Here is a 14,910-nt window from a genome sequence, read left to right as displayed (position 1 = left end):
TCGTTTGAAAACAAGAAGTGTTTTTTATTTATTTATCGAGCAATCATTAATAGCAAGCTAAAGAATATTTCAAGTTCGTTTTATGTCGGATTTTATTAAGTGCATTTAATTTTAACGCCATCAAAGTGTCTATTGTGTTGGTTTACTAGGATAAATTAAAAGTATATACATATACATATACATAGATTATACTATTATATATATATATATATATATATATACATTATATAATATGAGTGTGGATGTAACACACACATATACTCTCGTGAATATGTATCTGTACACAATATAGAGCTTTAGTGAAAGTACTATACTTTATGCTATATATCTCGCGCTATAGAACAAACAGTTCATATTGGCTTTTCGTGTTCCTTGGAGTATACGCGACGCGAGGGTTTAAACACGCAGTGTGTTGAAATACAATACATATATTGTTCCTGCCATAATATTGTTTCCAATTTTTTCTAAATTTTTCTCTCACGTCGAGTAATTTACTAAACACCCAATGGAAGTACCTACTTCAACATTTCACGTACAAAAACTAATCGTGTTAAACTGCACGATTCCGAAGGCCGTTTAAAATTACAACATACGGTATATTACACGATGGTATTACGAACGGGATTCTACGTAATTTAAACACGTGTTCTGAGCACGTCTACGGGAATCGTGCTAACCAATATCCTTTGGGCCTTTTAATCGCTAACCCAATTCGACGACAAAAAAGTTTAATCTCCAAAAATACAGTATGTATAAAATATATGTGCTTTGAAACGTAATCAACTCGAATAAGTTTGCGTTATTTTACTTTCCTTTTTAATTTGGTCTTTTTAAAATCTTAAGATTAAAAAATAATAAAACCATCGTATAAACAAAACTATTTTTTTTATTACCACCTAAAATGACAATATTAGTCATTAAACACACAAATGAATAATAATTTAAATATAAAATGTAGAAAGCAATATTTTATTTATTATAATACACTGTATTTTTGTCTTTTACTGTGTAATGTGCTACTATTAATAATATAATTATATTATTTGTAACTGAATAACTGATATAACTGATATAACTTCTCTATATCAATTATAAAATAGTATTCTCCTCAACTCATATATACCCAAGTATTTTAATTTTTATATCATACAAAGTGTACTATACTTAGTATCAATTTATAATAATATAATGTAAAATTGCATGAATGGATTCAGGAAAGCGATATTTTATTTGAATAAAAAAGCGTTAGAACGGCTAATGTATATATTATGTACCTTGAGTGACTTAGGCTACGTATCAGTCAATATCTGTATGAGTTCAAAATTATAATATAAAAAGGAAAAATTATTTATACGTAATTTAATATAAGTATAACGAATTCCATAATACAATTATTGATATAAATGAAATAGACTTTAAATTTAATTTGACTGGTAACAAATTATTGAAAATTATATTCTTTTAAAAAAATGATGGTTTTGTTTTTTTTTTATATAATAAAATTGTTTTTAAAAATATTTATTAATTAATAAATAATTCATTCAGTATGAAGTTATTTATATTATGAAGAATACAATTTATTTTATTATATTTTTTTATTTAAAAAAAGTTACCAATCGTACTTTCCTCTAACAAACACCTCGAGTTAGCCACTTCAAAGATCAAATGATAAAAAAGGCATTAAGAACATTGACAAATATGTTAATTAAATTAAATTTATGAGAATAAAGTAAAGTGTTTAATTTATGATAATATATACTAATCGGATTCAACATGTTCAAATTGAAACTGCTAAAATGGTTTAAACGCATGCAATAAATTTATTTAATAAATTTGCATTAACATATTATGATAGATGTTGAATAAAACGCAGAATAATTAATTAATTTAATGATAGTAAATAAAATAAAAACTGGGAAATTGCTTATAAGTTGTATAGTTATTTTCAAGTACACCTCGTCACTGAGTAGTTTGCTGTAATAAACGAGTTAAAAATGAATTATATGATAAATAACTGCATTAGTATAATGAATCTATGTAAACTCCTAATCTTATGATATCTTATACCTAGTTTATTTTTTTCAATAAGTAATACAGCATGATGAATCTAATTTTTCCAAAACTTTGATATACAAATTATAAATTAAATATTGTTGATATTTACTTTTAAAATATATAAATCAATACGAACGTAAGTGCCTTAGTTTGATTTGAATAGGAACGTGATATAAAATAGTCGAATACACGTATAAATATTTTGAATAATGTATTGTGTATATAAAATAATAATTTAAATTATAATGGAACGTTTTAAGTTTCTACGTTAAATGCTTTTTGAATAATAACAATATATCAAAAATAGTTTCAGGATAAATCATGAATATTCGTTGAATACTCAATACCATATACACTTGGCTCAACGTATTTACAACGTATTTGGATAAGTTAAGCTTATTATTTATAAATTGCAGTAAAAAATGCATAATACGAGGAAGATGTATTAAAATTTCAAGCTTATTGACTTATAAAAATAATCGTATTATATCTACCTATATATATAAATAAAGAAAAACAAATAATAAAAACAGTACAAAAAAAAAACACAAATATTTTATAAAATGTTATTATCATGTCTAGATAATGCTACGATGAACATTAATTTAAGTACTTATTACTTACATTTTTTTTTTGTTTTTAAATTATTATAAAATAACCAATTGATTTTATCCAAAATTATTTAGAAAAAAAAGGGAAATGTTTTATTACTTTGGACGCATATGTGCCAAATTGATCCAATTTCTATCCAAAAATCACGCTAAATGCGTAAAATCGAAGAATTTTACAGCTTAAGTTAAGGACAAAAAAAAAAAAAAAAATCATATTTCATATTTCAAAGTTAAAAATCTCATCATACTAAAATCAATATGTTTATCACTCCATTTATTATCTAAATTATAATATAACTCCCTTCTATATAAAATCTGAGTGCTTTGTTTATAAGAGTTTAAAAATAAAGTTTTTAATGTTTTACAAATTCAAAACATATTAAATAGTTGGTTGCTATGTAATTTATACTATTTCATAATAACAATTGAAAAAGTTTTAGTTAGTTTAATAATAGTATTACTATATAATAAAGTTACAGTAAAATGTGTCCAATATCACGAATTTAAACAAATATAGAATAATTTAAGTTTAGAATATTTTACCTTGAGCAATTTATTTTAAATCATCGTTTAAAATTTCATATTTTTTTAACACATTGTGTGTGTCAGTAATAAAATTTTTTTTTTCAGTTAAACATTCACTTTATATTTATTTATTGTCTTTTGCTTATATAGAACAGCACTAAAATAAGGAAGAACACGATTTGTAACTTTGTGATCTCTCTGTATATATATATATATATATAGAACGTCGAGACTTTTGAAACCATGTCATACCTATGTATAAATGTATATTATAATTCACTGTCAAAACAAATACCTTTTGTAACCAAAAACTTTGGATTCGTGAAATGTTCAAAATTCAAATAATTGATGGCATTAATCTATTATATCATGCTTAAGTGTTATTACAATATGAGAATTAGATACAAAAATAAGTTATTCATTCGTTAATTAAAGTTATGTAAAAACTTTAGTTTTGACTTTGCTTAAAATGTTTACAGTCAAATTAATGAATAAAGAACTTAAATTTAATTAAAAAAGATCGGGTAAGTCTTTCTAGTGTTTAATAGGTTTCGAATATACATAAGATTGAGAAAGTCACTATTATAAATTTATTATGACATATGCTTTGTATTGTGCAAAAATGCACAAAATTAGAAAAATAAAATTTCATATTTGGAGTATTTGGTGCATAAAACAAATGTAAAGCTCACTCTGCTATTTTTATCTGTATCTTATTATAATTAGCAAATGCTATAAAATCCAAAACCTGGTTATAATATATTATGTGTTAAATTTGAATTAAATAATAAACAATTTTTTGCATAAAAAACGATTTTGAGCAAAGAATCAGTCTCAACACTAAGTTAGAAATTGTATTACCTATATTACAACTAATAAAATTAATTTTTCTTATATTTATACAACATTCTGAACTAATATTTACTAAAAAACATTTCATATATTATTATTATATAATATATTATTGTTGTGAACTTAGACTCAATACTGACGTACTCGTATCATAAAATTATGTAAATTGATTAAAATAGTATAAATATCTTGAAAATAGTTTGAATATTTTGAAAATTGCATTGTATATACTCATATAACACAAGAATATACATTTATATTGGCTAAAAAGCTTTTAGCTCCTACGATTAATATGTTTTGAATTACATCATAATGATTGAAATTATTAGCGGAGAATCGTTATATTTTTGCATTTAAATATCCATTTGAAATTTTTAAAAATTAATTCGTCCCCCAATGCGCAATGACCAAAATATCATTCAACTCCAGTGGTTAAATAAAATATCTAACTTAAATATATCTATTTAATTTCAATTTATAAACCTTATTCGTCTCATATGGTTAACACTCCCTGGTACGTTAATCCACACACTAAATCATGACCTCAACATGTACACATTACCTAGACTCTTATCATATTAATATGAATAATTTAAAAAAAAATATCAAATAAATCTTCTTATTTCAAATATTATTTTTATGACATCGCCAGATTAAAACCTTCTATTTCTATATCGTATAAAAATAAATCGGGAAGTATTTTAACTGAAACCATTTATTTAGAATAATATTGTGAATTTTTACCTTGCAGTTTCAACTACATTAACTTTTTGATAAGTTACTACTTTAAAAGTTTAAAATTGTATCGTTTCAAAGGTAATGTCGGAAAAAAATAAACTGAATAAAATCATCGTAAAACAATTAATGCATACATAATATATTCATCACTCCACTCGGAAAATAAAATATCAATGATGCAATTAATATAAATTACCAAACTTTTCAAATCATAATGATTTGATGATATCTCATTAAGTAAAATTGACATTAATGCATAATAATATCGTTGATTCTTACAGAATATTATGCACAAAGCAGATTAAGTGGGTTCGTTCCGAAAACACGTTTATGTATAATATGTTAAGCATATTGAGGTCACAGAACATTCTAATGCGATTTGTAAGCAAAACTATTATAGCGGTAACAATCTTCAAATTCTACTTATGCTATTCGATTTTTGTCATTTTTATTTTTATCTTACGATCACTACTAAGTCCTAATAGAAACGTTCAATGGAAACTTCGACGTTAATTTAAGTTATAATAGTGATATTATACTGTGTACCAACACATTTTGTTCACCCAACGACGTGCGTTAACTGTTGTCAGTGTTTAAACGGTCGTAAATTTAAACAAAACACTGGTTATTAGTACGTGCGAGTATAATAATGTTATGTTTCAAAGTATACGGTATGCATAAATCGGTTGGTGAAACTAAAGTATAAACGATTTGAACACGATCGCACTTTATGTGAACAACAAAAACGAAAACGTAGGTGTAATAGTATTATTATAAGAGTTACATTTCTCGTTACTATAACCACAAACAGATTCGCAATATTAACCTTCTGGTTATTTATACATTATATTATATATATATATAAAATATATACATATAGAGAGACGCACGACTTGTTACTATATATTATTACTATTATTTTATATACATAGGACGGTGTGCCACGCTTCGAAGATAAATACGATATTTTACTATCGTTATTACCGTTATTATTATTATTTTTCTCCGGGCTACCGGAGGAGAAAAACATCCGTTTGGAGCGAGATGACGGCGGGCGAAATATTATGTACAACATTAAGATAAAGCTGACGGGCAGAAGACATCATTTTCGGGTGTATACATGTATATATGTATTATATACACAACGATATATTTTGTTTATGATATATACTTATATAATAATAATAACAATAACACGATACTTATGTATTATGTATAGTACGATATTTTACAAAAAAAATACAATATATATATAAATGTATTCTGTCACTATTTTTAATATTCTATTCATAGCAAACATTGTTGATTGTCATTTATAAATATTCTTTATGTACCAATTATTTAAGATATAGTAGAGTCTCAAATCGAATTCGTTTTAATATATTTTAATCTTGTCTGCGTGTCACAGCGATAAATAATTGTCGAATATTTCAAATCCCTAGAGGCAACACTTTACATAAAAAATGAAAAAAAACCATGATGAAATTTATGAAAATCATAAGACAAGTGTTGTAAATCTGATCAGTTTTTTTACCAGGTTTTTCGTGAAAACGTACAAAATACCTAATAAAAAGTACAATCTGTATCCAATTTGTTATTGGAAACAGAGTAAGTATGAAGGGTTATTAGAATCACACTCCTTCTGTCACCGAAAAATCAAAACTATTTACTATAATAATGATAATAATTATAACTAGGATAATAATATAAATGTTGGTAAAATATTAAAAATAAATCAGTGACTCACCCAAAACAATTGCCAAGGTTTTTGTAGCTTTTCTCTCTTTCCTTGCCGAGGACTTTTCTCGTTTCTTCCGGCTCGCCTTATTCACCTTGTATATGGTGAAGCGGCTGCTCCCTTCTGTGGTCGTCTTATACTCTTTTTTCGAACACCTCGAACTGTCCTCCTCGGAACCGTTCCGGAGCATTGACGACAGCGAACGTTTCACCAGTGACTGTGTTGTTCGATTCGATCGGTCTGTTGGCTGTGGTACGGCTGTCGAGGTGGCCGCCGTTACCGTGACCGTTGTCGTCAATGTTGTCGACGACGAAGTGGTCATTGTAATTGGTAACGACATTGCCGATGAATCTCTGCGTTTCCCTGGTACCTAAATCACGAGAGATCCACATGTAAATATTATTGCTCTAACAAAACTATATCGCTCGTAGTTGTCCATAGTTGGCTGTTGCTGGTTTGAACGATGAATAAATTATGAAGAATAATTTTATTTTGTAGAACTTTTAAATCGAACAAAGTTTTCTAATCCTAGTTTGGCGAGTTATGATTCCAAAATACAGCTAGAGCATCACCGTTATTTTCACATAAACAGCGTGATAACAGCTGGCAATGATGGTGAGTTGATAAATTGATAAAGGTTATGCGTAAGAATTACGGAACGGATTTATAATATTACATTCACTGTAAATGCATATTTAAATTTCAGAAATCTACACGACAAAACTACACAAACTTAACGTAACAAATTGTACAATATGTAAAATGTAATTATCGAACTGTTTATTAATTATGGGTGAAATCTAAAATAATATTTAAATGGTAATTACGATTTTATATGGCAAACATGAGGATATCCGCTTCAAACAATAAAAAAGAATAATAATTTAAAAAATATATCAGTTAATTATTATTTAAGAAGATAACGTATATAATGCTTGAATTGGAAGAATGAAAAGATAACACACTACTGTATGTGCCTTACTATACTGAAATGTGAGTTCACTCATTATGAAATCAAACATTATACCTTTTTTTTTTTCAAAAGTTATTTCATCATATTATTATACTAAACGACTGTTCATAATTTTTTTTTTTTTTTAACTTAAAGTGAAATATGAGTTTGTTTGGTGATTCTTTATAGTGTATTCTCTCACCAAATACCTTTTTATAATTTTATATCAAGCACACTTTGTAATATAATAGGTAGGTTAAAATAAGGTTTTTTCTTATGTAATTTTACCTTATCACCGATCTTGTCACTAATGGAGCTGACTGTTTGGTTAGGATTCAAGACCCTTGTTACAAGATCGATATCCTGTGGTCTGGAACCCAAGTTTCCATTTGGGTCGGCAGTTAGGTTGGATGGTGTGGCCAACGTTGCCACCATCCTGGAACAGAAATATTTAGCTCGATAAAATTCGTACAACGTAGTTTAAAGTATAATAATTATCTTGGTAAGCAAATGATATTGTATACTTTGTCGAAGAAACAATTCAATGGATGCAGTGATGTAACGCATAATATTATAATATACAACAATGCAAAGTGCGAACGGTGAATAAGGACGTTCATAAATCTAATTTATACCGTTCGGCTTAAGTATTACATTATTTATCAGGGATTTATTATTTTTTTTTAGTATATTTCTAAAATGTACTGTATAGGTAAGAAATAATGTAGCATTGTACCATTACATTTTGACGATTTTCATTTCTAATACCAAGTCGCAGGTGTACGCGACAAAAAAATAATGTCATACCTAACCAAATGCTCCGTCTTTGCATATTGTTTTACAGCAAAAATATGCAAGGTATCCTATAGAAATGGCTCGTAAACAATTATTATTATCGTCATACTCAAAAACGTAATATTCATTACCATTGCGTAGAAAACTTTTTCAATTTTCTTGCCACGGACGCGATTCAATTAAAATAACCATTATCGTTTGATAAAACATCCAAAGCGTTCCGAATTAAAACGTCGGGCGTTGGACTCTAGAGTCACATCGAGTGAGACGGACGACAATTATTATAATAACGATCGATGCGCATGTTCCACCTAATCGTCATCATACAAACTCTTATAACACAGCGAACACCCGGCGAGCCTGGCGACTTATCCGGTGAGTGATTATACAGTCATTATTGGAAATGATAGCTTGTTTTGCCCGAGTACGCGAGTAATAATAACACGGTGTAGCGCGGGTGAGTACGTCCGACCGCGATTAAATCGAGACAAGAAGTCTCATCCAAACATTTGGACCCGCGACGACTTTCCATTATATCATGTCTCGCACATTTACAGCTCGGCGGTTATCGTCGACTCCGTGAAGTTTAGTTTTAGTGTCGACCCATTTGAATGGTCGTCCGCACGACTCGGAGGATCGACACAAAGTTATAACTTTTAGTTTATTCGCTGCGTCAGGAAATATGAAATATTATTATTATTCCTTCAGGGATCGACGAGTTATACTCATTAATAACAAAATTATAGCTACACAACAATTTGTTTTTCGCATGATTGTTTGCGATGATCCAAACAATCTTCGTTTTTAATCACACGAGGATCAACGTGAACGATCACAATTCCTATGGAGTGTGTATACTATTATTAATAAATACAATTCATTTCCACTTTTTTCACAATAATAAATATATGTATGTATTAAAAAATACACGTTCAAAAATAAATGTTTATTGTGAGTTAAAAATAATAGGTAGGACTTTGGTGAGATATCAGTACACAATAGAAAACGTATACAAAATATACATACTATTAGTTATTAGTATAAATATTAATAATTGTATTTAAAAGTCGTATGCGATTATTGTACATCAATATATATATATATATATATATGTATATAATATATTAAAGCTTATTTTAACATAATAAATTGTTTTATTTATTATTTATATTATATGAAAATTGTAAAAGTATATATTTTTATCTTTTTCATAAATTCATTTTTTTAAATACATTTTTTTGTAACTCTAGCTGGAATAACAATCCGAGAAAAAAAAATTATTATTATTACTTAATAATTAAATAGACTGAATTGTTGTGATAACTTTGATCATTTGTGATAAAAAAAATGTACATATATGTTTTAGTAGAATACCGAGAGAAATTAAGTTGTTTTATACGTTGATTCAAGAAAATTCAGAAAAAAATATATGTACAATTAAAAATAAATATTTATATTCCTATTAAATAATGTTATTTCAATTATGTTTATATATATATTATAATGCCAAATGAATATTTTTTTAATTGTAGACGCTGTACAAATGCTCGAAAAATAATACTGTTTTTAAATTAATTAATAGTAAACTACACCCGCATTAGTTTATTTATATTATAGTTATGAATTATTTCAGTTTACTTTTTTTAAATTAATTAATAATTAAATTTGTTTTGAAAATAAAACCTTTTTAGTAGATTTTAAAAACTGTAATTTTAAATTCTTACATAAGTTAAATGCTATTTATAAAATGGCTGCAAAAACTTTAAAAATCTATTGATTATTGTGATGAAATTTATGAAATTTAAATTATTTAACTAATTAATATGAATAATAAATTAAAAACTTATTAATAAATTTTATATTAAAATCATATTATAATTTAAAAATAATTTTTAATTTGTAATCGTTTAAATAGAAGAAAGTTTGTTTATGTTTAATTTATGTATTAAAAATGATAATAGTATCTAAAAACATAATTCAAATTGTGTAAATTAAAAAAATATATATCATTCACAAATAAATGGTGTTTATATTAGTTTTTTTCAGTTTACAATGAATTTTCTACCTGTAGTTTAATAACGTTTTTAGTTGATTGCATATGTAATACAAAGATTTTATAAAAAAAATATAACAAATACATTTACAATAATATGTTATTAAATATTTAAATTAATTTTCTAACAGTTACCGAAATGTTTAACTGATAGTTTAGAAATATAAAAATGTAAATCCACTCATCTCTGCAGTCTACAATTTAGTGTTTGAAACAATTAAATTTAATAATATTTTATAATTAATATTATGTATTTGGTCAGTAGAACAAGTTTTAAATTAAAATTAGTCATAGATTTCACAGAAGTACCACAACATTACATAAGGTTTACACTTACGCGGTTTCTTCCATGACCGTGGACAGGATAAAGTCTGTAGATTTGTCGTTATGTATGATGTGACAGTCATCTGAGCCGGGTGATCCGCCCTCTTCTTCGTCGTCCTGTTAACACAAAAAACCCATTAAAACACCCCGAAAGCATACGCATTATTATGTGTGTTATAATGATAGCAGAGGGCATTGCGTGACCCACTCAGTTGAGATTACTGTATATGTACTGATATAATACACAGATTTTTTTATACATATATTTCTAAAATTAAATACAATCTAAAGGTAAATTTTTGAAATTATATATTAAAACTATATTTTTTTATTTACCTAAGCCAAAAAATCCAACGATATGTTTTTCATATTAGACAATATAATATAATATAAAGTAGACAACAGTTAATTTTACACATTTCAAGATGTAATTTCAATCTTAAATTTCTTTAAAAGAATAACGAAAATGTATAGGGTTAATTTTATATCTCAGTTGTTTGATACTTTTATACAACTATAACACTTTTATACATTGTGGTTGTACATGGAAATTTATTTTAGTTCCATTATAAAAAAGAAATTTAAAAAATAATGCAAGAAATAAATTATAGGTACGACTATTTGGTCGTATTCAGTATTTTGTCAAATGGCAAAATTAATTTTAATTTTAATATATTTTCTCTTTTTATACTTTATTATATTTTATTTGCTATTGAATTCTTATGGTTTCCTACAAAAAGTATTATCTTGTTGGATAAATTTTATAGTCAATTTTAATCTAATCAATCGTAAAGAGTATAGTCAGAATTTGTATTATACTGATGCACTAATACATATAATATAGTAATAAAATATTGAATACTGAAATAAATTCTGTCTTAATAACGTAAAAAAAAAAATCAAGTGAAACTTATTCTATAAATATCAGATTGATTATCTAATAAATGTCTTATTTAGAAATTAGAATGATTAATCGTTAAGAGCTCTACATGGATTTATATAATTTTAGTCGGAATATAATTTATCATATAAATTATTATAATGTGTGTTGTTTGCGTTTACGAATTTTCGAATAAAATTGCATCAAATTATACTTCATCATTTTATTATTTATTTACGAACAGTCTGAAAAGAAACACGCACACAATATAATTTATATGTATAATGATTTATGAAGTATTTGAACAATTTAAAAATATTTATGAAAATTATGTTAGGTAAATGCGTTTTACTATTTGTACAAATATGAATATAAAATAATCAAATTAATAGATGACAACTTTTTTTGTGCGTTGTAACTTAAGAAACCAAGGTTTTCTGTACATATTTGTGTTTTAATAATTATAACAAGAACACGAATCATGTTAGTAATTAAGAACATAGTTTAGCAAATTTATATTCCCTGAGAAAATATAAAATATTTCTTAATATTTCTTTTTATTATAACCTAAATAAATTATGAGAAATGTATATTATTATCAAATATGTTTTGACATAAATAATGCATTTTGTACATATTATTGTAGTACATAGGTGTATTACCATAAGTTGAATTTAAATAATGGTAAACAAATAATAATAATTTTTAAACTGTTTGAAATTTAAGAATTAGTATAATATACAAGGCAATAGAATATAATGTTTATTTCAAATAAACTAAATTTAGTTTAATTTTCAATATGTGAAACATTTGAATATTTAAATTCATATGTATGTATACAATTAATTATTAATTGTATAAGTGCCATTTTAATTCACTATATTGAAAAATGTTTTTGAACATAAATTAGTATTACTATAAACAAAAATTATAATACACTTCAAAAATTCAAAGTACGTTTGAAATAAATGTATTCAAGTTAAATATATCTATTATTCATTAATGTTATGTACATATTCGTTTGAATAATAAATTAAATATATTTTTTTTAAATTTATATACTTAAAATTTAAAATTATGTTATCAAGGTTAATCATATGATATTTAATAGGTATTTAAAATAAACTTTTTTAGATCATAATAGTCATGTTTTATATATAATATATATGTATATATTTGAGCAATGCACATACTTCAGCTTTAAATATTTTACGTATCTACTCATTATATAGGTTTAAAAAAATCAATGTCAGTGAACAGATATTTTATTTTTTAATATAAATAATAAAGGTATTACAGTTTTTCTTTACAGAATAGAAATAGAAAGGTAGCTGAATAGAACATTAAATTCCGAGAAATGTGTATTGTTGTGCTTTACATTAGTTAATTGTAAAATGCATATAAAAATGAGTGATTATATTATCAAATATGAAGTTATTGTTTCTGGGTTGTTCATAAACTACAACTATATTATCGATTTATTATCAATTTAAATGCTCTGATGTCCATATTGAAACTATACTCATACGCATATACGGTCCGCCCTTATACATTATTTCATTAATATATTTCATATATTTTATACATCTATAAATGTGTCATTATTTTTTATGCTCAGCGATTGTCTCATAATCCTTTTGATATTATATTAGTTTACGGTCTATGTTTTATCTTCGATTACAATTTTTGATTTAATCGCGCTAAAAAGTTATAATTTTTTTCATACAGTTTGTTATAATAAAATAATATCCTTAATGGAAAGTTTTATGTTTATTTTTTTTTTTATGTAAATGCTAGATCCAATATTGAATATAATATGTACTTATATGTATTGAACATGTAAGTACAGTTTTAAAATTATCAAACATAAATTAATTAACAGCTATTTATGTTGTTATGTTATTAAACATCTTTAGAATCTATGAGAAATGAAAAAAAAATTATTTTAAAAATGTTTACAAAAACACCAAACAACTCTGTTTCTGCCGTTAAAAAAATAAAAACATCGTAGTAAATAGACCAATCAAAATTTTATAAAATAATGAAATTAAAATAAATGTATATTTCCAAACATTAAATCAGTTGATAGCTAGATTAAATTTAAAATGTAATCAAGAAACATTAAATATAATGGAAAGAAAGTGCCTGGGTAATTTATTAAAATTAGAAACCGTTAGTGATAATATTTTCTTCTTTTATTTATATTTGAATTTTATATTGCTGATTTGGAAACTGAAATTCGTCTACTTAAATAATCAACAGACTTATCAAAAAGTAACAAAGCAAATTATTAAAATTAGATGGATTGGTTAACCATGTCTGGTACTAGCAGATCATTTATATTTTGTAATGTATCTAAAGTTTTAAATCATTAATATTTATTCCTATGACGACATTTTCATGTGAAAGATCAATTATCGAAATTTAGACATAGTAAAATCTAAACTTAGAAATGTCATGTTGCAATAATGTTTAAATAACCTATTCACTAAGTTCATATAACAGAAACTAGTATACAATGTAGACTTTGACGTAGTTATTGAAACATTCGAAACATTGAGGTTAGCTAAGCTGGGGCTTTAGAATAATATTTAAAATACTAAAGTAATTAAATTATTAACTTTTTAACATTTAGAATTCATGTTATTATTTTAATAATTTAAAATTTAATAATAAAATATATCAGTCTTAGTTGAAAATAAAACATTGTTTTTAATAGTATTAATAGTTTAAATATTTTGACAAAATAGCGTTAATATTTTACTTAAAATGGAAAAATATACTTTGTATGTTACCGTTGTTTTTCATTTTGATCTAAATTATAACATTTTTAACATTTAAACACGTGTATATTATCATACTACTATAATATCATAATTGTTCTGTATTGAAACATATTAGTTAACTATTTTGATGTGCATATTTAACTACCTGACTTCCGCTTCCTGTGTTGGTCGGCCCTTCATCAATGATGGATGAACTTCCGGGCGCTAATGAGGCTGTAGCCAGCAACGTAGTCTCGGCCAGACGTCTCCTGGTCTGTGCAACGTTTTCGATGATGATACCCGGTTTCATGTCTCTGCTTAGCTGTGGTCTTCTCGCCGCCTTTGCTTTTCTCGCTCTGAGGTTTAATGCCTGTAGTGAACATAAAAAAATCAGATAGTATTAATATATATCATTATAACTGCAAACCACAAAAATGATGATAATACATAATAATATCGACTGAATAATAATGGAATAACATTTTATTCCCATACAAAAACAATGTATGCAATTCATTCAATCCTTTAAAAACATTAATAATAAAGTAAATATATTCATTATTCATGCCTACGAATACCCATTATATATACATATTATCTTATTGATGTTTATTATATTATA

General features: G+C 25.4%; 1 protein-coding gene across 1 annotated transcript in view; it reads right to left on the bottom strand.

Moving 5' to 3' along the window:
• Positions 1-14,910, bottom strand: part of LOC132932476 (dopamine D2-like receptor) — a 250,315-nt gene that overhangs the window by 28,299 nt on the left and 207,106 nt on the right. Inside the window, exons 4-7 of the mRNA XM_060998864.1 lie at positions 14,455-14,658; positions 10,657-10,760; positions 7,760-7,907; positions 6,529-6,889 (exon numbers count right to left, since the gene is read on the bottom strand). Coding sequence (XP_060854847.1) covers positions 6,529-6,889; positions 7,760-7,907; positions 10,657-10,760; positions 14,455-14,658 — 817 coding nt within the window. The remainder of the gene's footprint in view (positions 1-6,528; positions 6,890-7,759; positions 7,908-10,656; positions 10,761-14,454; positions 14,659-14,910) is intronic.

The sequence above is a fragment of the Rhopalosiphum padi genome, chromosome 1 (assembly GCF_020882245.1).
Source record: "Rhopalosiphum padi isolate XX-2018 chromosome 1, ASM2088224v1, whole genome shotgun sequence".
NCBI classification, from domain to species: Eukaryota; Metazoa; Arthropoda; class Insecta; order Hemiptera; family Aphididae; genus Rhopalosiphum; species Rhopalosiphum padi.
Note: the sequence above shows the minus strand (reverse complement) of the source record. Positions and strands in the feature narration are given on the sequence as shown.